The following is a 27,751-nucleotide window of genomic DNA, read 5'->3' as shown; positions in this document are numbered from 1 at the left end:
CTGGCACCGGCTCTCGAGGACAGAATTGCCTACCCCTGTCCTAGGCTATTGAGGAAGATCAGAGAAGTTCTTGAGGGGTCTCTTGTAAATTTGTTAATAAATCCTTGGAGATGGGAGAGATTCTGTAGGATTGCAGAAGGGTGAAGGTGGTTCCTCTTCACAAAAATGGTGACAGAGAAGAAGCTGGAAAATACAGGCCAGTAAGCCTCACTTTGGTGGTTGGAAAAATAATGGAAGCAATGCTGAAGGAACAAATAGTGAACTATCTGGAATTGACTGGCTGATTAGAGAAGCGGACAGAGGATGTGCGCTACATGTAGTCTACCTGGATTTCAGCAAGGCCTTTGACACAGTTCTTCATAAGAGAATCATCAATAAACTTAGCAGGCCAAAGTGGTGACATGGATTAGAAATTGATTGACTGATAGATGACAAAGACTGGTGGCAAATGGAATTTTCTCAGAGGAAAGAAAGGTGAGTAGTGGCATGTCTCACGGATCGATACTGGGACCCATTTTGTTCAATATATTCGTGAGTGATACTTCTGAAGGAAAAGTGTGTCTTCTTATAGATGACACAAAGATTTGCAACAGAGTGGACATGCTGGAGGAAATGGAAAACATGAGAAGATATCTGCGAATGTTAGGAAGAATGGTCTAATGTTTGGCAGTTAAAATTTAATGTGAAGAGTGATGCACTTGGGGAGTAAAATCCAAAGGCGCTGTATATGTGCTAGGGGTGAGAAGCTGATATGCACGGACTAGGAGAGAAACCTTGAGGTGATAGCGTCCGTTTTGCAGCCTTGTGATCCTCAATGTGACAAAGCAGTGGCCCTAGCCAGAAGGATGCTGGGCTGCATAGAGAGTCTCACTGGCTACCAGTCTCTCATAGAACAACTTATAAGATCCTCCTTCTCATCTTCAAAATTAGAACCTCCCACCTGCCTGCCTTTCTAGACAAATATCTCATCCCACATACCCACATACTCAACCTACGCGCAGCAGATACAGAAGGTTCAATAGCCATGTCCTGGACCTCCTTTGTAAATCCTGACTGGAATCTATTCCTTGAACTTTATTCTAAATACGCCAATTCCAACTGCCTATTAGACACTTGTCCTCCCACCATCATGAAATGCGCCCCCCCATCATTCAAAGCAGAACTCTTCAATTGGGTATCTCTATGCCTGTCCACTGGACACTTCCCGTCCGAACTTGGCCACATCCTCATTTCCCCTATCCCTAAACAACCCAAGGAGCCAATCTCTTCCATCACCAACTACAGACCCATCACCAACATACCACTCTTCCAAAAACTCATGGAAGGTCTTGTCAACAACAACCTTACGAATTACCTCGACAAGTTTAATATTCTTCATGACTCCCAGTCCGGTTTCCACCCAAATCATAGCACCGAAACCGTCCTAGCTGCCCTGACAAATTACCTCCTCCACCTGTTCTCACTGGGTAAAAGCGCCCTGATACTTCAATTCGATCTGAGTAGTGCCTTCGACCTGGTCGACCACGACATTATGCTCAACTGCCTTGACTCCATCGGCATCTCCGGACAGGTAATAGATTGGTTCACAGGCTTCCTAACAAACCGTACCTACCAGGTCCACAGTAACGGAGCCTTCTCCCACCACTGGCGTAACCCTTGTGGAGTCCCACAAGGCTCTCCCCTATCCCCCTCCCTATTCAATATTTACTTGACCCCTCTGGCACGAAGCCTAGCAAACTCTAACCTAAAATCGTTCATATATGCAGATGACATCACCATCATTGTTCCCATTACCTCACTCACTCTAGAAACGGAAAAACTCATCGCATCTATCCTCTCCAAGTTAGAACTGTGGACCTCAAAACTCAAATTAAAATTGAACTCTGAAAAAACCAAAATCTTCCTAGCGAGTCCCAACCACAAATTAACAAACACTTCCCTCAGATTGAATGGGCTAGATTACCCTATCTTACCCACCATAAAAATCCTTGGAGTCATCCTGGACCGCACCCTAACCTTCGATGACCATACCAGTGCCCAGGTGAAAAAATGTTTCTGTACCCTCTGGAAACTGCGCACCATCAAACGCTACTTCGACCACCAAGCCTTCTGTCTACTCGTTCAATCTCTGGTATTAAGCATATTAGACTACTGCAACATTATTTACCTGGGATCCTATAAAAATACCATCAAACGTCTTAGAACAGTCCAAAATGCGGCCGTCCGCCTCATCTATGATCTCAAAAAATACGACCATGTTAGCCCCTACTACACCAAACTCCACTGGCTTCCAGTAGAGGCAAGGATCATCTTTAAGTTCGCCTGCCTCTGTTTCAAAACTCTAACAGGATCTTCCCCAATCTACTTGTCTGAGCACCTTGAAATAGCAGGCCCCTCTCGCACACGAAACGCCCACCTATTCACCTTTCCCTCCCTAAAAGGCTGCCTCTACAAGAGATTCATTGATAGAACCCTAGCATTCCAAGCGGGCAAATGGAACAATTGCCTTACCGCCCTCATCTCCAACTCCCCGCCCTACCACCTGTTCAGGAAGTCACTAAAAACCTACCTCTTCGACAAATTCCGCTAATGCTGCCTTCCCTCCTTCCCTGCACCCTCCTGACCTCGACATGCCTCCATTCCCTCCGACTACGCCCCCCTCCCAAGCCACTATGGCCTCTCTTTCTCAATCTCTGTTTTATCTAATTGCCCTGCCTTTTCATTGCCTCACATTTAACATCACTGTAAATGTACCACCGCTATAACATGTAACATCGCTGAATACGTACAGTCTCTTCTTTAGTATATGCCTTTTTATTACTGCTATTTATGTAACATCTCTGTAAATGTAACAACACTGTAATATGTATCATCGCTGTAAATGTACAGTCTCTTCTATTGTTAACCGCATTGAACTTCCATGGTATTGCGGTATACAAGAATAAAGTTATTATTATTATTATTACCCCTACCAGGGCCCTTAGATCCACTAATCAGAACGTATTAACAGTCCCCTCAATCAAGGATTTATACTCCACTAGAAACACCATTTTTTCCGCATTTGCGCCCTCGCTTTGGAACGCAATGCCACCACACCTCTGCTCTGAAAATTCCCTAAATAAGTTCAAAACACACCTTAAAACATTTCTATTTAAAGACGCATATCAAAATTCCAATTGAGAACCTAAAATAAGGAAAAGTGAAAAAAACAAAACAATAAAAGAGAAGCAACATCTCCCTTCCTTTGTTTTATCCCTCCCCTCCCTCTTTCCTTTTATTTTATACAATGTAATTAAAATCCTCCCTTCCCTCTCTCTCCTCTTGTTCTCCCACTCGTCCAAATTATGTCCTTGTCTTGGCCACATTCCCCCTATTCTTATTTTAATTTTTATTCTTTTTAAGTAATTTTAAATATATATATATTTTTTATTCCTATTATTGTAAACCAACCAGATACCTGTGATGGCCGGTATATCAAGCTATGACTAAACATGCTCAGTTTTGGAGGCTGTATCTTGCTAAGGATGTAAGACGACTTGAAGAGGTCCAGAGGAAGGCAATGAAAAAGATATTGGGATTACGGCGAGACTATGAGAAGAGTCTTGAATACCTGAATAAGTATACACGAGAGGAAAAAAGGGACAGAAGAAATATGATACAGGTGTTTAAATCTGCAAGGGAGGGACATTAACTAGAAAGGGGTGAGGAGGACCCTAATAAAGAGAGGAATTAGTAATGGACAGAACTGAGCACAGCAGGTCAGATCATGAGGGAGCAAAAAAATTAAAGATGGGGGAGTGGTGTGGCAAGAAGATAATATGCACCATAACCCTAAGGGTTGGGAGTAAAAAGCAAAGGGGAAGTAGGAAAATATGAGAGTTAAGAGGAGGGATGTGAGGAAGAAGCATTGGTGGGTTTGAGAGTAGAGGCTATCAAGGATTGACTGGGAAGGGGAGAGTTTGGGTGGTATGGACAGGCCAGGGTATACTGGAAGGGCCACGGAGAGTGTTTGGGGGAGGAGGAGCAGGAAACAGAGTGGGGCCTTCAGCGGAGGAGTAGCCCCTGGTACATAAGAAGTACCTGTAGATACTTTGAATGTAAGCAAAGGAAGGTGGTTTATCAAATCCCAACTTCTTTCTCTAGTCCTGTGAGCTGTACTCTGCTGTACTCTACATCTACATGGACCATGTTTTCTTCTTTTTAAAGTTATAATAATAATAATAATAACTTTATTCTTATATACCGCCAACAATCTTGCGACTTCTAAGCGGTTTACAATAAAGAAACTGTAAATACAATCAAGTGAATACAATCAAGTGAATACAATCAAGTAAATACAATCAAGTGTATATTTCGTACAACGAATTGGAGAATATAGCAGTGTACATCTGATAACATTAATCATGTTAACGTCAATTTGTGTGTTGCAAGGCCAGGAAGTGCCAAGTTGTTTACACAGAAGTAGAAGTATTCCGTAAGTTCATAGAGTGTTCATATTTAGCGAATTGGGGTTGGGATTAGCAGTTTGCACGTTCCGATATGTGGTGATGTTACGAGGGGGGTTGATGTTCCGGTTCGTTACCTAGGTATTTCAAAAATAGGTAAGTTTTTAGGTGTTTCCTGAATTCTTCATAGTTGTTTGTGTGCATAATTAATTTTTCTAGGTCTTTACCCCATATGGCTGCTTGATATGATAGCAATTGTTGATGGTGTCTCTTATATTTGCACCCTCTAGCTGGTGGGGAGACAAATTTCATGTGTGTTTTTCTTTCATGTCTGTCTTATACTAACGTTCCAAGTTTACTTATTTATTTGCCACTTATATCCTAAGCAGTTTACATTGAACAGTAATCAGGTACTCTTAAATAGTTTCCCTATCTGTCTGGGTGGGTTGCCTGAGGTACTGAAAGGTCACAAGCGCTGTGATCAAACCTGCAACCTATATAACAAGCCGTAGGGGTACGCTTTTGAAAATGATTGTAGTAGATTCTGAGATGGATAACCTGGACCTACTGGACTACCTTGTGGACATACTGGACTCACTTGTGTATACTGGACACTACAGACATTTTAACACATATTTTCCCACAGTCTAAAACAGCCTTCGTTTACAAGCTAACCAGATGGAACAGCATGTACTTTGCTATCTATGAACGCATGTATCCTTTTGAAATGCTATCCTTGCTGGCCTAGTTCTTGTCTCCCTTAGGAGGATACTTTTCCAAGGTTCGGTGGCCATTGTTCATTTGTGCTGAGCTGTTATCAGTGCTGTATGACATATGCAAGAGTACTTAACATATGTAAGGCACTCTGAAAAGCCATAAAACACCCATAACAAGTAACAACCCCTGAAGGATGAAGGAGGAGTAGGGATGTGGGGGCCTGGTGCCTGTCTCTGAAGCAAGCCATTGGATCCAGGCACGGCCAGGATGCTGGAATGTCACCCTTGCATCTTTGTTTCAACTTTCTGCAAAAGACTGTCTACAAGGACACCATCCTGAAGATATACAGTGTTGTAAAACAAACAAATCAGCCTCAGCAAGGTGATAAGGATTCCAGGCATGTAAAAAGAAGTTCACGAAGTGCCCTCTGTTTCTGGACTGCTCGGGCCCCTCTCGTGGGGGGGGGGGGAAGTGAGAGAGGCATGGACTGGGGGTGGGGAATAGTTAGGTATACATTTTTTGTATCAATAGGGAGTCATATGACCAGAGTTCGGGGATGGGCCTTTTGAAACAAAGAAAGAATTTATCTGTATATAAGAAACATGCATCACAGGTAGAGCCAGAGAAGTTTACCTGCTTATGCCGGAGGGTGTGCTAGCCCCCTGCTTTGCATATGAGTGTAAGTGTTACTCTCCATTGCATATTCTGGACTGACAATATATATTTCTTTCTGCTATAATTTTGTAAGCCATTATACTAACAATAAAAATATTGTCTGTTTTGGAAAATACAATGCCATCTTGTAGTCATTCCAATGAGGTAAACTAAGCAGCGTTTCTTCAATTCAGTGAAGTCAATACTGGAATTGAACAAAACCATAAATTTCCAAAGAAATAGTTGATTTTTTCAAGGAGAATAATGAAATGTGAAAGCAACTTCTAACCTCTGAATGACGTTCTTCTTCTTCTTGATAGCTTGTCTTAATGGTTCTCTGAGTGTGACCTGGGCAAAGTCTTGCAGAGCAGCATAAATGGTATGTCGGATTGCATGGTTGAAAACACTTTCCATCCTACCCATTAGCACCTGGAGCCCTTTGATCATGGCAATAACCTGTAGAAAAAAAAATAGACCATATTTTCACGGAAATACTAAGAAGATAAGTGGCAGGCAGCTCTCTTCTTTTGTTTATAGTCTGAAGAAGGAAGAACTGAAGGCAGCAGCAGAGACCGGGGAGAAGGAGGAGGAGCTGAAAAGCTGTGATTGACATCTTCTGCAGGCACAGACAACCCTACGGTTCAGTATACCATTCCTACTGCACTTGAAATGGGCTACTTGGAAACGGCCCACGCTGACAGTTCTGTAAGTTTGGGCTGACTGCAGCTGCTTTTGCTAGCCACCTCATATAATTGTCTAATCTAATGGCCAGCTCTTAAGCCAGATAATTCGGTTTTTAACAAATGCCCTATAGCACCATGTCCTACACTACTGGTGAAAAATAGGCAAATGCAGAATAGTGGGTGAACTCCAATTTGATTACATTAACTACTGAATTAACATTAAAATTAATGAAAGGAGACAACAGTGAACCCAAAAATGAATAAAACTGAGAAAAGCTGATTGACAGATGTAGAAATTTGGAAACATATATTTCAATAGGTGAACTTTTAACCAAGTGTTAAAGGACAATAGTGTTGAGCATTTTACACGATTTAAATAACCCTACCTCCACGAGCGCAAACTTCTCTTCACTAGAATAATTGTATCGTGTTGCTCGTTCATATTCTTCAGCATTGTCTGGACAGTCTTTGTTGGAGTACTTGTCAGTTGGATGCACAAGCTTCCACGAATACTGTAAGGAAAATGGTAACAAAGAAAGTGAAGTTACTCATGTGTAGCAAATATTCTGAGGACGCCAGGACACATTCTCACATCTGGTGATGGAGCCCTCGGTGAAGACATTCCTCAGCATTCTAGGATCATCAACCGTGCACACGCTTGCATGCTCCCACCTGCCGCCACTGCACAGGACCAGACAATCTAAAATACTAGCTGATAGAAAAGAACTCCTAGGAGAGGAGGGAGGGGATATGAGAACGTGTGTCCTACTGTCCTCGAATAACACCTGGTATAGTAACTTCGCCTCCTCCAAGGACATCTTATTGCCAATCTGGGAATCCCTAGCTATCAGGATGTATGAAATAAAAAGGGGACAAAGAACACAATGGCACATGTGAGGGAGAAAACAATGTCCTCTCGGCTCCACAAGAAAAAAAGACTGCCTGGTCCCACGCAACGGTGTGCAGGAATGTGCATGTGTGGTTGATGATTCCAAAGCTTCTGGAGATTGTGCCTGCCAATGGCTCTGACAGATGACATCACCCAGATGACCTCAGAGGACGTATCAAACATGGACAAAAGTATCCATTTAGAAAATGAAAGCTAAGATTAGTCAATGACGGAGAAAAAAGTGAGCGAGAGCAAAATGAGAGAAAATGAGGACAAGAGTAAAATCTAGCAGAGAATTTGGCCTGATATACCAAGTATGTTTCTAAAAGGCACAAAATATTAAAATCCTTTTTTACAGCTGGCCCAATTTTAAGATGTTAATCTCCTATTGTGACTTTTAAGAAATATATTTCATCCAAGAATAAACTTTGTATTAGCATTCAGAGGAAAGGAGTCAAAAAACATGAAGATTAACTACACATCACAGCTCTGCAGATAAAGTCATCTATTTGCTAAATGCCATGCCTTCCAGGTTCTGTTTGATAAACCGCACTTTCATGTGGGAAGAGCAAAGCAACATACCACTTCCATGACATGAGCACTCCACTGGGACAGAAGCTGCAGGCCCTGAAGAGACAAATCAAACAGTTTTCGATATTCTGCATCACTTTTCTGAGCATCCTGACGACCAGATCCTGTAACAACCTAAAATAAAATAAAGCACAGTTTCAGTGATTATTTAACAAATGCCATAATTTATAAATCTAAGTAAATATTGGCACAAAAACATTCATTTCATCATCTTCTGCCTTTAGAGTATTATACTATTTCCATTTCTTCCCACAAAGAGACTAGATTAAATGACACCTATTGTTGCATCTGCTTTTACCTAAGACATTAAGACTTCTAAGTAATTACTTACTCTTTGTAAAGTTTTCTAAAGCTTAGATTTTAACTAAAGTTTTTAGCTGCACTGATTCTCATGTCCTCGTCATTGCTAAAATAATTATGGGGGTTGTTTTCTTTGAGCACACTTCACACAAAAATCTGAGTGTCCATTGGGATGGGTCAAGTCCATCTGCCTGTCTAGGTATGCATGGAATAGAAGAAATGGAAAATGGGCTACAAAGAGGCCCGAGTCTTGCCACCTAAGTAGTCAGCAGCCAGCCAAGAAAAGGTGGCAAGGTAGTGGGGCGTTCAGGCCCTGAGACCAGAAGCTGAAGAGGAGGCAACCCATACCAAGGAGGAAAAGCGGTGCATGGAGGTGGGCACACCCAAGCAAGGCCTAACCAGAGCAAGGCTGCACAAGTACTTCAATAGACATGGGGGAAGCCACTGCTTGCCCTGGATCAGTAACATGGAAGGAGAAATTAGGTTCTTACCTGCTAATTTACTTTCTTTTAGCTTCTCCAGACCAGTAGAGGTTAATCATTACAAATGGGTATTTATCCAGTCATGACCAGCAGGTCAGGAAGACAAAACTATGAGATAGTACATAAGATATCCCCTTCTCTAGTCTCATCAGTCTACCGAATAGTCATAGAAACATAGAAACATAGAAGATGACGGCAGAAAAGGGCTACAGCCCATCAAGTCTGTCCACTCTGCTTACCCACCCCCTGTCTATGCCCTAATGACCCAATTTCCTTATCTTGACCCTCGTAGGGATCCCACATGGGTATCCCATTTATTCTTAAAGTCTGGCACGCTGTCTGCCTCGATCACCTGCACTGGAAGCTTGTTCCAATGATCAACCACTCTCTCTGTGAAGAAATACTTTCTGGTGTCGACATGAAATTTTCCGCCCCTGAGTTTGAGCGGGATCCCTCTTGTGGCCAAGGGTCCCTTGAGAAAGAAAATATCATCTTCCACTTCGACACGTCCTGTGAGGTACTTAAATGTTTCGATTATGTCTCCCCTCTCCCTACGTTCCTCAAGAGTATAGAGCTGCAATTTGTTCAGTCTCTCTTCGTACGAGAGACCCTTGAGCCCCGAGATCATCCTGGTGGCCGTCCGTCGAACCGATTCAATTCTGCGCACATCTTTACTGTAATGTGGCCTCCAGAATTGCACACAGTACTCCAGAAGAGGTCTCACCATGGCCCTGTACAACGGCATTATGACTTCAGGCTTTCGGCTGACGAAACTTCTATTGATACAACCCAATATCTGCCTTGCCTTAGATGAATGAAGCCTTCTCCACTTGATTGGCAGTTTTCATGTCTGCACTGATGATTACTCCTAAATCTAGTCAAGCAGAACCAAGAACTGAAAACAGAAATAAACAACATTCTGAACACGAGTAACAACTAACGTACCCAAAATGCTGTTGGAAAATGCAGAGGAGAGATACCAGAAGGAAAATGTCCCCACAGCTCGCCAGCCGAGCCACAGCCACTGCTCTTTAATACTCCCTGGCCCTAGAAAAATACTAGACCCGCATCAAAAAACAAAACTGCCCGTGCAACAGCCCCAACAATACAACAACAGACAGGGTGGGGACCTCTACTGGTCTGGAGAAGCTAAAAGAAAGTAAATTAGCAGGTAAGAACCTAATTTCTCCTTCTTTAGCACTCTCCAGACCAGTAGGAGGTTAATCTTTACAAGTGGGACGTACCAAAGCAGTCCCCATCATGGGTGGGACCCCTGAAGGGCCGATACCAGAACACGCTCACCGAACACCGCGTCCCAACGCGCCTGAACATCTACCCGGTAATGTCTGACAAAGGAATGCAAGGAAGACCAAACCGCTGCCTTACAAATGTCCACTGGAAGCACAAGCGAAGACTCAGCCCAAGAAGCCGCCTGACCCCGAGTGGAATGAGCCTTGAGAAACTCCAGAACAGGTTTCTGCCTCAGAAGATAAGCGGAAGCAATAGTCTACTTGATCCAGCACGCAATAGTAGCCTTAAAAGTGCCAGCCCCCCTACGAGAACCCGCTAGAAGGACAAAGAGATGATCGGATTTCCTGATCTCCTGGGTCCACCACACATAAGAGTGAAGGACCCAACCAACATCTAACTTGCGCAGCTGTCTCTGCTCAGAAGAGCCCTCCCGACTACCCAACACCGGGAGGACAACAGATTGATTGACATGAAAAAGAGAAACTACTTTTGGCAGAAAGGAAGGAACAGGCCGCAAGACAACCCGCTCCCTAGAAAACTCCAAGAAGGGAGCCCTACAAGAGAAAGCCTGTAACTCAGAAACACGCCAAGCGGAAATAATGGCCACCAAAAAAGACCGCCTTCAGAGTAAGGTTCTTCAAAGAGCAGCCGCCCAACGGTTCAAAGGACGGGCGCACTAGAACAGAAAAAACCAGATTAAGATCCCAAGATGGAACAGAGGGCCGCACGGGAGGCCTGAGAAACTTGGCCGCCCGCAAAAAACAAACCACATCAGGAAGGGCCGTCAAACGCTGACTTGTCACTAACCCACGAAAGGCTGACAAGGCCGCAAGCTGAACCCAGAGAGAAGACCAAGCCAGAACTCTATCCAGGCCATCTTGCAAGGAAGCGTGAAAAGAGACCACTCCCCATGCCTGGCACCACCCCTCAAAGAGACGCCAAACCCGCACATAAGCCCGAGAGCTAAAAAGCCTCCGGGATCCCAAGAGAGTAGAGATCACCTTATCCAAATACCCCTTCTTACTTAGGTGACCCCTTTCAAGAGCCAAGCCGTAAGACAGAAGGGAGACGGGTCAAACATGGGACTGGGACCCTGCGTCAGAAGGTCGTCCAAGAGAGGCAGAGGAAGAGGATCCGCAACCAGAAGCCTCACCAGATCTGCATACCACGGCCGTCGAGGCCAATCCGGAGCCACCAGAACCACAAGATCCGGATGGCGAACAATGTGGAGAAGAACTCTGCCCATTAATGGCCAAGGAGGGAACACATACAACAGCTCCTCCGTTGGCCATGTAACGACTTCGCCCGAATCAACCAGTCGTCCAGGTAGGGATGTACCAGAATGCCCTCCGACCGCCACGACAACTACCATCATCTTGGTGAATGTCCGAGGAGCCATGGCCAGGCCAAAGGGAAGCGCACAGAACTGAAAGTGCCGCCCCAAGATCGCGAAGCGAAGGAAGCACTGATGAGAGACCCGAATGGGAACATGCAAGTAGGCCTCCGTCAGATCGAGAGAAGTCAGGAATTCCCCCGGCTGAACCGCCAGAATGAAAGACCACAGCGTTTCCATTCTAAAAGAGGGAATCTTGAGAGCTCCTGTAAATAGGCTCTGCATAAAGAAAAAAGTAAATCAGGGGAAAAAAACCCCAGGGGACCCAGCAGAAACCTGCCCCTGTTTTTCCAATACAGGGGGAAGGTCACCTGAGGTTGCAGACAAAATGGAGTGGCCAGACTGAGAAAATGGCGAAGTTCCCACCAAAAAAGCTCCCTCCATGGCCTGTAGCGGCTGAGAAGCCTGAACAGTCCCAGCCGCTAAAACAGGTAAGTCGGCATCAGTTGTCAAAAAATCAGCTGAGAAGGAATCCTTTGCAACCCGAACATCGGCAGTTCTGGGAATCTCTTCGTGGGCAGTTGGGGAAGACCGGGCTTCCCCACTGCTCCCAGCCAACTCGCGAGGCACCATCAGCGGGGAACTCTGGGCGCCTGCAGCCGCTACCAACGGAGCTCCTCCACCGCACTGGCCTGAAAACCGCTTGCACAGGCCGGCCGCGAGTGCCTCGCGTCTAGAGCACAATGAGCACTTTTTCCCCTGAGAAGTGCTCATTGCTCCATACGCGACCTAGCTAGAATTAAAGTGCCGGTTAGATGTAAAATACAGTTTTCTTAAAGGGAAACAACGCTCCAGACCAGCACTACCTCAGGATGGTTTTTTTTTAACAGAACAGACTCCACAGGCTCTCGAAGCAGTAGGCCTTGCTTGAGTTAGGGGGCAAGGCTGACCGCTGAGGCTCCTCTAAAAAAATGTGGGGAGGTGGAGGGAGGGACCCCACTCGAGAACCGCCGGGTTTGACACCCCCGAGGTCGGACAGACCAGTAAACAGGGCCTGCCTAAGCTCCGTCCGGCCAAAAACAGAAACTAGAAATCCCCTAAACATATTCCAACAGCCCTACCAAGGAAGATAGGTACAGATCACTCTACACCTGCTGGAGACTGAAGTAGGCTGATGAGAATAGAGAAGGGGATATCTTATGTACTATCTCACAGTTTTGTCTTCAGTCTCCACCTGCTGGTCATGATTGGATATATACCCACTCGTAAAGATTAACCTCTACTGGCCTGGAGAGTGCTAAAGAATGCTGCTACTGAGGTTTCTGCCAGGTACTTCTGACCTAGATTGGCCACTGTTGGCAGCAGGATACTGGGTTAGATGGACCATTGGTCTGACCCAGTATGGCTAGTCTTATGTTCTGATATAAAACGGTATAGAAATTTTTAAAATCAATAAAATAATAACTGTTCATACTATGTGTTAACATTTTACACCTTAAATCATTCTCAGTCATTAAGAAAATGTAATATACATATTTAGTTTGAATTCTGTTTTGATGTAGGATATGGATAAAACACATCGAGTGTTATTAACTTATCCTACCTACCTCACTGTTACTGTAACGAGCCAGCTCTGAAATGAAGCGCATGTGGTCCTCCCTGATCTGGATCATCTGTTCACAAATGTTGTACTGGGGACTGCTGCTGGAGGAGGTACATGTCCACCTACATAAGAATAAACCACCACAAACAAACATATTAACAAATGAGGATTAACGCTGCCATTTGTCTTGGATTCATCTTCCAGTTCCTATTTAGTACAAAGAACAAGGTGTTCTACCATTTAAATGCCCCTTCTGAGAGTCAGAAACACACTCTATAGAATGTATGAGATGCCCTCCAGCATTACAATTTTGACAAAAGCTTTGTGCAAATCACTTTTCTATTCTGCATGCTAAGGAAAGGGCAGCCTGGGGGGGGGGGGTGCTGCTGCCGTTCTAGCCATAACAGATTTTCAAGATGCGTTACGGGAGACATGAAGAAGAATAGATGTTATATTCCTGATTTTAGTACTGCTATCTAAGAAAAAGCATGTTTAGGTCTGTAGGCAGAGATATATTTCTTCACATCCTCAGCAGAAATTTACTTAAAAATGGTCACGAACTCTCAGCTCAAATGCTAGACTAAGGGTTTTTTTCAAACTAGTCTCCCTGGCTTTAACCAAGGTTCTCACAATAGAGCTACTTAGATCCCCACAAATCAAATGTGTTCCAATGATTTGCACATTGCAATTATTTCTAGCAGCATCAAGAACGATACAAGCCTCATTTTCAGCCTCTACAGCACTCATCCCATCCCATTCAAGTCCTACCTGGATTTATTGTCTTCATAGTGGGCACTGGTCTTAATGTATCTTGCTAATTCAATTTGCATGTCACCAAAGAGGGGGACCACTTGCAGTTGCTATAATTGGAAGGGAAAACAGTACTGAAACGGAAACATTCAGCAGATTTACAGGAAATTGGAAAGATTACACTAAACTAAATTATACTTTTTAGTGGAATTCAGTATGCCATATTTATAAAATGGAAAGGGTGCATGCTATGCAACAAGGAAATTATCATAAGTTTAAAAAGATTTGGTGGCCATTGATTATTTATTCTAATGATCAGACATCTTAAACACCTTAGTATTGGATAAGATATAGGGGGGTGGGATTATGAATGATAATAATTGTTAATTGTTAATATATGGGTGGGTAGGGTGGGATTCTTTTATATTTATATATTTGGAGGAATATAAATAAGATTGTCAAGTGATTAGTTAAAAATCTTTCTGATTGATTATTATTCACTTGTTGTAATATTTGAAAATGAATATGCCTACACTGTAATGCAAGAAAATGATTTAAATTTGTATTTATAATCACAGAAACAGAAAAACAAATGAAAGCAAATGTTTATCTAACCTATTCAATATAAACAAACCAAACTGATATCTGATTTCCCTTCACTTCTTTGTATCAAGGCATTTCCTGAACTTAGTTATTGTTTTTGTCTCCAACACCTACCTTAGAAGGCTATGTCACGCACACTTGTAACCCTTTCTAAAAAGAAACATCCTGATATCGACAGCCCCTCCCTGAATGGCCACTCCTGTCTGGTGCTCAGCTGCTCATTGAATGGCTGCCCCAAGTTCTCATGAGAACTCGCGGTAGCCATTCAACGAGTGGCTCAGCACTGGGCAGGAGCGCGAAAGCTCGCTCATGCCTAATACACTGGGCCGCAAGAATTTGAGGTGGCCATTCAGGGAGGGGCTCAGTGTGGGACAAGAGTGATGGTAGCTCGCTCCTGCCCAGTATACTATTGAACCACCAGGGATTCGTAAAGGTACGCGGAGGGAGGCGGGAGGTAAAATAATTGGCAGAGTAGGCCAGGACAGGAGATGGCCCACCCCACCCCACCAGGAGGGGGAGCGGGTGAACGATGACCCAAATATAAGATGAGACCCCCATTTTTGAGCCAATTTTTTTGGCCCCAAAATCTCATCTTATATTTGAGTATAAACAGTAATTGATATCATGAAAGGGTTTATTACGTCAATGTTTTTTAACTCAGATGCAAATACACATGTTCACGTATAACATTCTCCCTAATCACTGAACTTAAAACAACTGAGAATCTTCCACCTAGTTCCAACCATTCACATGGGGCAGGCAGGTTGCTTAGGAGTCCCAAAGAACTTAACTAATACCATAAAATTGTTGTACTACGCCTAAAAGGAAGAACACGGGGGGGGGGGGGGGAGAGCAGATTCCAGTACATCTTATAAAGGACATCGACACAAAATAACCAGTTTGTGACCAAATAGTGATAATCTTGACATCAGGAATGGCAACCATAACATTGCTACTAAATTATTTTCTCACCTTGAAGAATTTATCTATCTTAGTAAGATTTATCCTCTTCTTAGCATCCAATTTGTAGATGTTACTGACATTTCCATCCATTAGATACAGGCCAAAACCCATTACCTAAAAGCAAGCCAAAAGGTTATTGCCAAGGATTCCAATAACCACAGCACACTATTACAAGCAACAGGTTGTTAATTTACTATTTATTTTAATCTTTAAAAGCATGCATAACTACACATAGCATTTTAAGTACAAATTAAGTTGTCTATCAAAAATTAATTTATGATCTGCTTGAGATGCTTTAATGTAAACCAGTGGAAAGACTGGCGTGCACATGCAGCACTTATAAGGAACTCACTCCTGAGAGCTACAGTGAACTAGGTTCAAACAATTTTTATTGATGCAAACAACATCAAATACAATAATGTAATAGACACATATAAATAATGCCTTCAACCCCCCCAATAAACCCCTCTTAATCTATGCATGACTATGTTTAAAAAAAAACAAAAAACTACATCCCCTACTCAACCCCCCCACTTTCCATTCACCACCCAATGGTACTCTTACCCCAACTCATCAAAACACACCATTTTTATCTCAATCCTATTAAATAAAAGCCCAATTAGGACACCCATCTTAAAACCGCACTTCGACCTTTAGGATGTAAGGCTTGCAAATATGGATCCCAGATTTGCATAAACAGCATTTTTCGCTTCCTAGTCCTTCCAGCATCTCTAGCTTCCCAGATGGCCAACTGATGTAACTGGTTCCGCCAATGCCAAAACTTCGGCGGGTCAGGGATCGTCCAATATTGAAGTATACATTTTTTTGCCAATAGACTCATCTTCCTACACAGCGCCTTATATCCCTTAGGTAAGTGACCAAAAGCCTCTGATAAATCCAAAATAAAATGGGTCAGAGAACATCGCAAGGATCTTCCAATTATTTTTGACATATAATATATTATTTGCTTCCAAAAGTGCTAAATGGGACAAAACCAAAATGCATGTCCCAAAGTATGACTCCCCATCCCACATTTGTGACACAGTGGAGTTGAAAGACTTCCACTATAAAACAACTGTGTACGAGTGAAATAGGCACGTAAAGTTACGCTATAATACGTTTCTCTTAACCATGCACATGATGTCACCCCAGGTGTAGCCCTTAAAGTACGGGCTACATCCCAATGTTCCAAATTAAGCTCTCTCCCATTTATCTTGAATATTCTGGTAGTCCTTTTCTGGTTGTAATCTTTGTAAGCTAGAATGAATGCTAGACACCAAAAGAAACACCCCCTCATCCCTAGTAAACATCTCTCGCAGTCTAGCTCCCACATGCCTACTCAATTGTGATCCGTCAAGAGATTTCACATAGTGTTCCACTTGAAAACACGCAAACTGCGCTCCCCAGGTCTCCCTCACCTTAGCTAACAATTCTGCACGGGTCAGCAATTCCCCATCAACCCCCAAAATATGTTCTAAACTTAAAAAACTCCTCTCGTTCCCCATAATCTATACTCTCTATAATCCCACCCCGGAAGGAAGGCCGGATTACCTTGCAAAGGCAAAAGATCAGTAACCATCGCATTCCCTCCCAAAATTTGCACAAGCCAACGCCATACCACCTGTAATGTGTTAAATAATACACTTGAACGAATAAAAGAGGGCAATGGCCTACGGGTTTTATGTAATACACATCATAAGGAGCAAAAAACTCCCGTTCCATTTGAATTGGGGTATAAATGCTGGTCTTATTTACCCAATCTCCTAAATGACGAAGGAGACACGCATAATTATAGATCCTCATATCTGGTAAACCTAACCCCCCCTATTCCAATTACCCAGCAATTGTGTCAACTTTATTTTAGGTTTCTTGGACACCCATCAAAAACGAGTAACTTTTTTATAAAAGATGCGTAAATCTTTCTTTAGTAAACACAACGGCAAGGTCTGCAACATATATAACCTTTTGGGGAAAATAAACAGCTTAACCAAACAAATGCGACCCATCAGAGAAAGGGGCAGTGTCCGCCAAGTATCCAGCAAGAACTCCATCTTTTGCTGAAGCCTATCCACATTAAGACGATATAATTTGGAAGTCAACATAGTCATGACTGTCCCCAAGTACATAAACTGCCCTTGCGCCCAAGTCAACGGAAACTCTGACCCCATAAAGCCTGAACCTCCACAGAGGACGCTAATGCTTCTGATTTATCTAAATTTAAGCAGAAGCCTGCATAGTCACCATATTCTTTAATCAATTCTAATAATGCCGTCAAGGAGGCAAAGGATCCGAAAGGTGTACTAAAATATACAGTGAACTAATTTACTGAGCTCAGCGGACTTTCTGTGGCTTTCATCAAGAATGTCCATAATGTGGTGGCATGTAGTGTAATTTCCCAGATCTCTCCTGGAACCCTTTTAAAAAATTAGCCACCCTCCAATCTTCAGGTACTACAGACGATTTTAGTGACATTAATTTCATGTTTCAGTTCTTTTAGTACCCTGGGATGTATACCATCCGGTCCAGGCGATTTATCACTTTTTAACTTGTTGACTTGTACATCTTCCAGATTTACCGAGATTTCTTTCAGTTCTTCCGCATCATCACCTTTGAAAACCATTTCCGGTTCAGGTAGAGATCTCTTTCATCTTCTTCCATAAAGACTGAAGCAAAGAAATCATTCAGTCTTTCCGCTATGGCCTTATCCTTCCTGAGCACCCCTTTTGCTCCTTGATCATCCAACGGTCCCACGGATTCCCTCACAGGTTTTCTGCTTCTGATGTTATGAATTTTTGCCTCTTTGGCAAGTTTCTCTTCATATTCTTTCTTAGCTTTATCAATGCTTTGCATCTAACTTAGCCAGTGCTTATGTCTCTTTTTATTTTCTTCATTTGGATCCTTTTTTCATTCTTTAAAGGATTTTTCTTGGCTCCAATAGGATCTTTCACTTAACCTTTTAACTATGCTGGTTCTCGTTTTCTCTTCTTTCCACCTTTGTTAATATGTAGAATACATGTAGTCTGGGCTTCTGCGATGGTATTTTTAAATAACATCCACACCTGGTTTAGAGACCCGACCTTTGCAACTGATCCTTTTAGCTTCTTTTTAATCATTTTATCATAGTTGCCCTTCTGAAAATTTAATGCTGCTACAGGTATCAGCTCAAATTTGATTACGGTATGATTACTGTTTCCCAGAGGACTGTGAAAGCTAAAGTGCAACTTGTTCTGAGCTCTTTGGGGAGGACGGGATATAAAACTAAAAATGAAATACATCCTCACTTAATCCACAATCTTCCATACTAGCAATTCTTACTTTTAAGAGCATGTGCTTTTCACCAGGGGTTAGATACATCTTGTTTTCATAGTAGTCCACGCATATATTTACAATGTCTGCAAGGAGCTCTTCATAACCAGAAATCACTTCCAGCTGCTGCTGCAAAGACTAGAACACAACATAGTCCAAATTAGCATCTTTTTAGAGTTGTCTATAGTGCAAAAGCCATGGACAGTCATTACTACAATACTGTAACTATATTGTTCCTTCAAAGGGTATGAATTGCTACTTTTGACATAACTAAGACAAATTAATGGATTAAACCTCAGGTGCTACAGTTGCATATGAGAGAACCAGCCACATGCTCAATGGTATTCTGTAGCTTCACAGGCAGAGGAAGTGGATAGAGAATTAACTGAGGACTTTCACTGTATAGCTAACAGGTGATTTCAATATGCTCCTGTTATGGGGTCACCTAAAAGTAGAGACATCCTGGATTCTCTACAGGGAGAACTGTTCCAGCAGTTGATAATAAAATCCACATGGGATGCAGCCTAGCGTGACCCGTAAGACTATGGTAAAACTTAAACCTTATCAGAACATACCTCAATATATTCTACCTCATGTAGAAAAGATATGGTTAAAATTTGAGTTACAGTGGAACCTTGGTTTACGAGCTTAATTCGTTCCAGAAGCATGCTCGTAAACCAAAATACTCGAATATCAAAGCGAGTTTCCCCATAGGAAGTAAGGGAAACTCGCTTGATTCGTTCCCACCCACCCCCATCTCCCGAGGCCAGCGGTGCTGCTCTACCCCCCAAGAACCGGCCAGGCCCCCCCGATCATGAAGGCCGCGTGATCCATCATCCCCCCCGCTCGTCTTGCAAAACATTCGCAAACCGGTGCACCACTGTACTTTGGAACAAATTTAGAGGTCCCTCAAGGTCCTACAACATCCTTATAATATGGCTGACTAGTCATAATAATGTGGTTAGAAACTGTTACTCAACAATTTCTGGTTAGAGATCCTGCAAACTGGAGAGAGAATCCAAACTACCTGCATTTGAAGCAGTCAAGATCATCTCATGAAGTCTAATGACTATTATCCAATGCTGCTCATCCATTTGAGCATTTGTGGTCAGGAAAGAAAATGGGGCTAGGAGATGAAGATGGGAGGATGAGAGTAAGAACTAAGGTAAAACAACACGGAGCTGGAACTAAGGTGACAGAAGACAGTATTCATTTAACAGTACAGAAGAAAATCAAAGTTTAAATGCATAAATATTTTACAAAGTTTTACTACGGTAATCTAACAACAAATGCTGTAAAAACATTTCCATTAATCCTATCTTACAAGAAATTGTCAAACTTACCTATGAAATAGTAACTTTTCAAGTACATATTTTATAAAAGTTAAACATATGCTAATGATTACTGAAACTTACCTGTGTTATCTTATTGTGGTTAGCAAGGAACATGGAGAGGTTCTGAGATTCTTGGATGGACTGAGGATCAGCCATTTTCCTCAAAAACTGAGCCGCTCTTTTAAAAAATAAAATGCAATTTGAAAAGATAATAAATGATTTACATTTAGTTATTCTATGATGCTAACAAATGATGGATAATATATCAACAAGATTAATTAAGCTTGAGAACACTGATATCCAAACCTCCCCTGGAAATATCTGCTCAATATTTACATACAAATGTGGGCACCCTAAAAAAACCAAACCAACTACTACTACTAATTTCTAGAGAGCTACAGGCACGAATGAGACCGTCCCTGCTCAAAAGAGCCTACAATCTAAACAGACAAGGAAGACAAATAGGATGCCAGGGTGGGGGATAGTTAAGGGCGGATCGTTAATCTGCTGGCTAGGGTGGTGAGCAGTGGGCTATGGATTGACACAGCTATTTGTACATGCTTTCTTCTAGTTAATAATTGCCTTTTGGCAAAGCTGATGAACTGTTCATGATCATTCTTACTATGGTTTTAGTTTTTAATCATGATTTTTTTAGGATTATTTGTATGTCATGATTTTGTTCTTAAATTATGTATGTAACTCTGTGAACCATTTAATTATAAACGGTATAGAAATTTTTAAAATAAATAAATAAAGCTACATCAAAAAGGTGGATTTTCAGCCTACTTTTAAACAAGGTAAGGGGAGTGATGGATGAACTCGGGTAGTTTATTCCAGGCATACGGGGCAGTTAGATGAAAGGAACGAAGTCTGGAATTGGCAGTGGAGGAGAAGGGTACAACCTACTGGTGGGGATTACCAGGTCAGATTTGGGAATTATACAAAATGGGCACAAGTGTCCCAAGAGGATTCCAAGGAAGCTGTTGGTAGAGAGTACCTAACTCCAGAAAATGCATTACAAAATATTGCATAGACCAGGGGTAGGCAATTCCAGTTCTCAAGAGCCCTAATCAGGTCAAGTTTTCAGGCTATCCAATATGAATATGCAGGAGATAGATCTGAATACCAAGGAGGCAGTGCATGCAAATCCATCTACTGAAAATGCATTGTACATATCCCGAAAACCTGACCTGCAAATGGGCATATAGGGGCAGATTCTGTAAAGGACATCTAACGGTAGGTGTCCACAATGTGGGCATCCACTGACTTAGGTGTCCAAATAATTGGAAGCTAGATGTCCAAAGGCTGGACGAGATTTACAAAATTGGCATCTGCAATTTCGTGGACACCCATCGGAAAAAGCTGCACCTAATGGGAGAGGCATAGGCATGGCTTCAAAATAGATGTCCATTTACAGAAATGCAAGCCACTCAGCGTCCTAAGTGTCTACTAATGCCTAAAATGTAGGCGTTGAAAAAGCAGGTCTACTTTTGAGCATGAGCTGGGCGCTAGGTAAGCACGAGTTAGGTAGACGTGTCTTAGGCGTCACTTAGGTGTTCATATAGGTGAACAGGGCTTTATTTTTTGGGATAAAGAGGACTGCTTTTTGATAATAATAGAAAAAGATGTTTAATAATGCATTACTCAAACAAAGCACATGAAATATATATAACAAACTTAACCTCCTTCCCAAAAGGATGAGAAAATAAGAGAATCCCTACTCACAACGGCTGTGGTTCAGAGCAAGTAGACATGTCTGATGCACAATCTTGACATCATTGTGCTTTGATTGAGTAACACAGAGGCCAAGAGAGAAGATTTTTTAGAAAACAGCGGAAGAACTTGACAATGTTGAAGGTACATATTTTATATTTATCCCAGAGAAATGACTACTTGTGAATCAAGAGAATATAAGCTTGGCTTTGGAATTGACATGTGGTTTAATGGCTGAGTGTGTGGCGCAGTGGTTGCTGGTTCAAATCCCCCACTGCTCCATGGGACCCTGGGTAACAGGAAAGGAAGAGAAATATGATAAAGGAGCCAAATTTAAATACCACATAATAGTGATGCATACAATTTTAATGTAAAAACAACAGCATAAAATTGCTGTTCTAATGACGTCACAATGCTCACACACGATAATGTCACAGACGTTACTAGGGCGTCTATGCGACGCCTAAAAGGCGATTCTGTAAAGGACCTCTAACAATATAGACGCACTTAAAGAGCGCGATTCTCTATTATACAATAGAACTCAGCATTGTGCTCTTGGATGTCTAAACAACACCTAACTTTTAGACGTCCTTTACAGAATCTAGCCCATAACGTGTAGCCAAAGATCACCGAGAATCTTCCTAAATGTACTAGGGAAGATGGTAGACTTGGGAATATACTATAATTCAGAAATATTGGAGTTAGGTATGGATTTAATTGGAAAACATGGTGAACCAGAATACACCTAGAAATGCATATTAGTGAATTAGATCCAGTCAAGGCCACATTTTAAACAAAATCTTAAATTGCTTCAATGAAGGGTCCTGACGGAATGCAAAAGAAAACAAATTCAGTAATTGTGGTGGAGCAGATGAGAGCAATGCAAGAGGATATGCTGGATCTGAGCTGTGACTGGAGACCAATTACCCTTTTCCAAAAGAGGAGAAGGCATGATCATACCTAGCTGCTTACAGACAGATATAAAAATCAGTAGAATTCTGACAAAACCCAGACAGGTCCTGAGTTCCAAGTATATCTGTACAACTTTGGACTCTAGGTATAATCCCAATTGGTCCCTGACTTTGGCAACAGAGAAAATCTCAGTTAGAGAATTATTTGTAATCCTGGTGTGTGTGTATCTCTGCTATGTGTTGTGTCTATGGAGAATTGCTATGGCTGGTGGGCAGTTTGTGAGATGGGGACAGATTACAAGGTGTTGGAAGACTTGAGGATAATTTTTTTGAGGAGAAACTAATTTGTGAGGCGGTCACCAGAGGTGGAGGGGCAGGGGGCTTCTTTTTCTCAACCCCCCAGTCAAACTTAATGTGTCATTTTATCAGGTTTTCCCATGTCATTCCAATTCTGTTAAATTTCCGGAGGCTTATATTGCCACTGGAGAGAGACAGACAGACACATTTGTATGATTCTTTCCCACCTCTGTTGCATTAGAAAGAATTACAAGCTTGGTGCAAAGTACTCCACACGAGGAGCATTGCAATAACACAATGTCAGCCAATTTCTTTTTGAGTAGAAATAACTCACCGCTTGTATGCAGAGTGGTCATTTTTCACACTACACTTCATATTTTTTAGCTCATCTAGTACTGCAAACATGTTGATGAACTTTCCCAGAGTAAGTAGGTAGGCTTCAGAAACAAAGTCCTTCCTTCTCTCTGCGTGGCACAAACGTCTCACTTCAGCACAGAACCGCTCAGTGGCATTTCTCTGTGATGGAAACAGGGGAAATGCAGTTGATGTTCTGTTGACAATCATCACATCAGCTAAAACAGTGGAGATGACTGGGGAAAGCAAGAGCTCAAGGGACAGAGGGGGCCTGGAGATCTGCTCAAGCAACTATGGAAGCACTAGTCAGACGCTATAAGACAAAGACCTAGCCTTTCCCCAAGTTAGGCCAGAAGCTCAGGAGAGACCACAGATCTAGACTTTACTTATCTTTACTGTAGGTTTCAATATTTCTAACACGAGCGTTATTTTTCTCCTAAGATTTGTATTATCTTTAATTAATGTCTCTTGAATATTTTTAAAAGATACCAAGTCCTGTTCCACTTTTCCAATAGTTACTTTAGAAGAAACCATATCATTTTTAAGTTCTTTTCTCTCTTTTGTTTGTTCAATTAGTTTCCCTTCTATATATTGAAAATGGGGACTTATGGCTTTACCAAAGTATAAGGTATGTTGGAGTGTTTGTTATATTTACTGATATAAATCTTTTAGAAATATTCTAAATAAACTAAGGTATAAAATAATTTTGTTATTTGCAGGGGGATTCCTTGATACAGCCCATTCGGGGCGAAACATAGTCTATGTCGGAGTGCCTACCCCCGCCCGCATAGATATAAGATAAGTACTTCTTTAAGTTAATAAAATGTACTAAACAAATATTTATAAAAATACTTTAGAGACCTATGACGACCATGGTTACCGTAATTAATCTGTATGTTTTTTGAAGCCACTATACATGCAGTACGGTTTTCTGAGGTCTGCGGTTCTGAAAACAAAAAATTGTTATAGAAAATCTGTATTTGAAGACCTTTTTCATTTAACTATTCTTTACCAAAGTTAGCCACAAGATCCCATAATGATTCCAGAGTCACTTCAGCGGGTTTAGTTATGAGAATTTCTTCTTGCTTAGTGAAAAAATGCTCGTCGTCGGTTGAATCTGCTTGGCACTTTCCCCTCTGGGCATGTCCTTCACTCAGCATTAATATTGCCTCAGTCTCCATAATGGGGCTTTCCTGCCGAAATTCCCTATCTCCCAGGCTCTCCGGTGTTACCATGCTTGCCTCCAGAGGAGGAGACAATCCGGTCTGCGGGGTCTCCCCACTCCGTGGAGAGCTTGTGGTCCGAGGCTGCAAGGGCGGTGCTTTTGCGTCAGGCTAAGGGTAGTATCCAGCCCAAGGAGAGTTGCTGCGGTCCCGCCTGAGCTCTATTTTATAATTCTGGTGCACGATCTGCTTAGCAACTAAATGTGAGGGGATGTACATGTTTATATTTATTAAAAGCTCCTATACTGCTGATAATGCCTGGGGAGTCACTTCAGAGCGCTTTACATGAGCTTCTGTAAAGGTGTTACAATTCAGTTAGTGCAGTGTTTTTCAACCTTTTTTGGGCAAAGGCACACTTGTTTCATGAAAAAAATCACGAGGCACACCACCATTAGAAAATGTTAAAAAATTTAACTCTCTGCCTATATTGACTATATATAAAGTAATTCTCTTGAATAGGAATCAAATAAACACAAAGAAAGTATTTTATAATTACTTTATTACGAAATAAAAATTATAAAAATTATAAAATACTTTATTCAGTGCGAAACCTGGGCCTGTTTGGCTGAACACAAAGCTGATATTCTGGCTGGAATCGAAGAAAGACACACACGTAGCTCTTCGTCAACAGCTCTCAGTCTCTCTCTGTATTTGGTTTTTATAGCATACAAAAATAGACAAATATACCCTCCATCCTTTTTATTAAACCACAATAGCAGTTTTTAGTGCAGGGAGCTGCGCTGAATGCCCAGCGCTGCTCTCGACGCTCATAGGCTCCCTGCGCTAAAAACCACTATTGCGGTTTAGTAAAAGGTGACCATATTGTAAAATATAGACAGCAGATATAAATTCAGAACTGTGCATAGTAAGTGAAGGGAAGTTTTCATCTCTGGGAATTTACCCAGTTAACTATTAAGTTATTTGGGCAAATTCCTTTGAAAACTGTGGTAATACTGCCTCCACTTTGCTAAATTTAAAATAAAATCATTTTTCCTACCTTGTCTGGTGATTTCTGGTTGCACTTTCTTCTTCTGACTGTGCATCCAATCTTTCTTCCCTTCTATCAGCCTGTATGCTTTCTCTCCTCCACACCTCATTCCCTCCCCCAACTTTTTCTTCCTCTCTCCCTGACCTTTCTTTCTTTTTTTCTGTTTCTCTTCTTTCCTTCTGTTTCCCTGCCTGCCCCCTTTCTTTCTTTCTCCCTGCCGTTCCCCAAGCCACTGCCACTGCCGCTGCCATCGGGGAACAGGACCCACCAATGGATAACAGGCCCCAAAGCCGACGCCGACGCATGCTCTCCCTGACGTCAATTCTGCAATCGGAGAGGAAGTTCCGCCCAGCCAGGCAGCGATTGGCTGGCCCGAACTTCCTCTCCGACTGCAGAATTGACGTCGGGGAGAAGAAGACTTATCGGCTCGATAGATTAGATCGCCAAGACAAAGTGAGTCCTGGGTGATCGACTCACTTTGCCTTGGCGAGCTACTGGCGCCCCTGCCTCGGCCCCCTGTCAGCTCCGGGCCCTGCGGCACACCAGGCAACATCTCGCGGCACACTAGTGTGCCGCGGAACAGTGGTTGAAAAACACTGAGTTAGTGTTTTCAGAGACACATTTACACCATAGACTATATACACATATAATACTAGTATCGTGTGTTATGTTCAAACTAAATGCTACTTATTTGCACACATAATACCTGTATTGTGTTCCTAATGTGCCGGTAGCATTGGCAGGGCTCCCAGAACGCTGTAATTTACAGAGGAAAGAACCGCGTTTAGGAGCATGCAGTTACACCTGCTATTGACATGGCATAAGTGGGTGTCCAATTGTAGGCGATGAAATGACAACCTGCATATTAATATTTTATAGTGGAATTTAATGGCTCCCGAAGTCTTGCTCAGCGGGCTCCATCTAGGCATCTAAATTTGGTGCCCGCAATATGCCTCTCTGAGGTCATCCCAGCATGCATTTAATAGGTCTTAAATGACAATTTTATAAGCAGTACCTGAAAGTACATGAAATTCATCAGCTTTGTAACCTCGGGTTCCAGAACCTCCACTGTCTTCTCATAAATTTCCACCCTGTTGGGCTGTTCGTTACATTTGACCTAATAGGATTTAAAAATCACACACACAAATATGTTTTCTTTTTTGAAAAATGTATAATTTTATTGAAATACAAGAAAATGTAACACATCACAAAACAAACTCTCCTCCTTCCCTAGTGTGATGGATCAAGCATATCTTGGCATATCGGTTGGCAGGTCTACTGCCATGGTATATAGGAATCCCAAACCTTATGAAACCTTTTCGGGGCTGTAGATACAGATCACTTTGCGTTGCATTGCTTCTAATCCTGCTAGCTCCTGCTTTTTCCAAGCTGCAGCCCGCAGTAACCATTTCATGTACCAAATTTCACTTTCAGGCCACCAAAGTATTTGGGCCTATATTTAATAAGGACTGCAGCCACAAAGGCCATTAGCACCCCAAAATTGCTGAACTTTAGGGCACAACCACCAGATGTGTAGAAAGATACCCTGTCCTCCAACAGAAACCCCCCAACTTAGCATATACATGAACTTTAGGCGCACTGGTGTATGGTACCACTGGAAAAGCCTTTTGTACTCATTCTCCATCATATTGCTCCAAATGGACACCTTCAACAAGGGCTGGATGTCTTTTCCCCAGTTGTCCTCTGGGTAGGCCTGTGGGTTAATAGCACTTTATAAAACCTAGTTATAGTTCCTCGCCCACTACAGCCCACTCAAGGAGGGTTTCTTGTGACTGCCATTCTGATAGTCTACCACTAGTATCTAATCCAAACTCCTCCTCTAGTTCCCTAAACAGAACAATATTCTCATCCATAAAGAGTTGACCTAATGTTTGTAGACCTTTCCCTGCTCTCTCTTTTATTTTTACATTCTACCCTGGTTAAAGTAGAGCCCATCTTCCTGGAACAGGCCTCCTCTTCCTCATAATGCTGCCCAGTTCCTAATAAATCTAAATCTCTCCTCCTACATTGTCTCATCCACACATTAAGACTCTGGAGCTTTGCTCATCTCTTGGTTCCTATGCATAAAACAAGGAGCATTTCTTAGAAAGCTACGCCGGAGGCTTTAGATTTCAACTTTCTACCTAAAAGCCTAGATTTTGTTTTCAGTACTTTGCTTCCACACTTTTCTAGACCAAGACAAAGACTTCTCTCCCAGCACTGCCTAATAAGAATATAAGCAATGCCTCCGCTGGGTCAGACCTGAGGTCCATCGCGCCCAGCAGTCCGCTCACACGGTGGCCCATCTTCTCTAGATGGTGAGCTCTGGCACCCTTGAGCCAGGCAGGTAACTGACCAAAT

General features: G+C 42.3%; 1 protein-coding gene across 2 annotated transcripts in view; it reads right to left on the bottom strand.

Moving 5' to 3' along the window:
• The window catches only part of CYFIP1 (cytoplasmic FMR1 interacting protein 1), a 138,704-nt gene that overhangs the window by 90,217 nt on the left and 20,736 nt on the right, over positions 1–27,751 (bottom strand). For both annotated transcript variants that reach the window (XM_033947822.1, XM_033947821.1), the window contains exons 5-14: positions 26,406–26,507; positions 23,160–23,341; positions 19,986–20,082; positions 18,580–18,708; positions 15,274–15,378; positions 13,717–13,808; positions 12,953–13,070; positions 7,971–8,093; positions 6,886–7,011; positions 6,106–6,272 (exon numbers count right to left, since the gene is read on the bottom strand). In XM_033947822.1, coding sequence (XP_033803713.1) covers positions 6,106–6,272; positions 6,886–7,011; positions 7,971–8,093; positions 12,953–13,070; positions 13,717–13,808; positions 15,274–15,378; positions 18,580–18,708; positions 19,986–20,082; positions 23,160–23,341; positions 26,406–26,507 — 1,241 coding nt within the window. The remainder of the gene's footprint in view (positions 1–6,105; positions 6,273–6,885; positions 7,012–7,970; positions 8,094–12,952; positions 13,071–13,716; positions 13,809–15,273; positions 15,379–18,579; positions 18,709–19,985; positions 20,083–23,159; positions 23,342–26,405; positions 26,508–27,751) is intronic.

Source organism: Geotrypetes seraphini, chromosome 6, assembly GCF_902459505.1.
Source record: "Geotrypetes seraphini chromosome 6, aGeoSer1.1, whole genome shotgun sequence".
Taxonomy (NCBI): Eukaryota; Metazoa; Chordata; class Amphibia; order Gymnophiona; family Dermophiidae; genus Geotrypetes; species Geotrypetes seraphini.
Note: the sequence above shows the minus strand (reverse complement) of the source record. Positions and strands in the feature narration are given on the sequence as shown.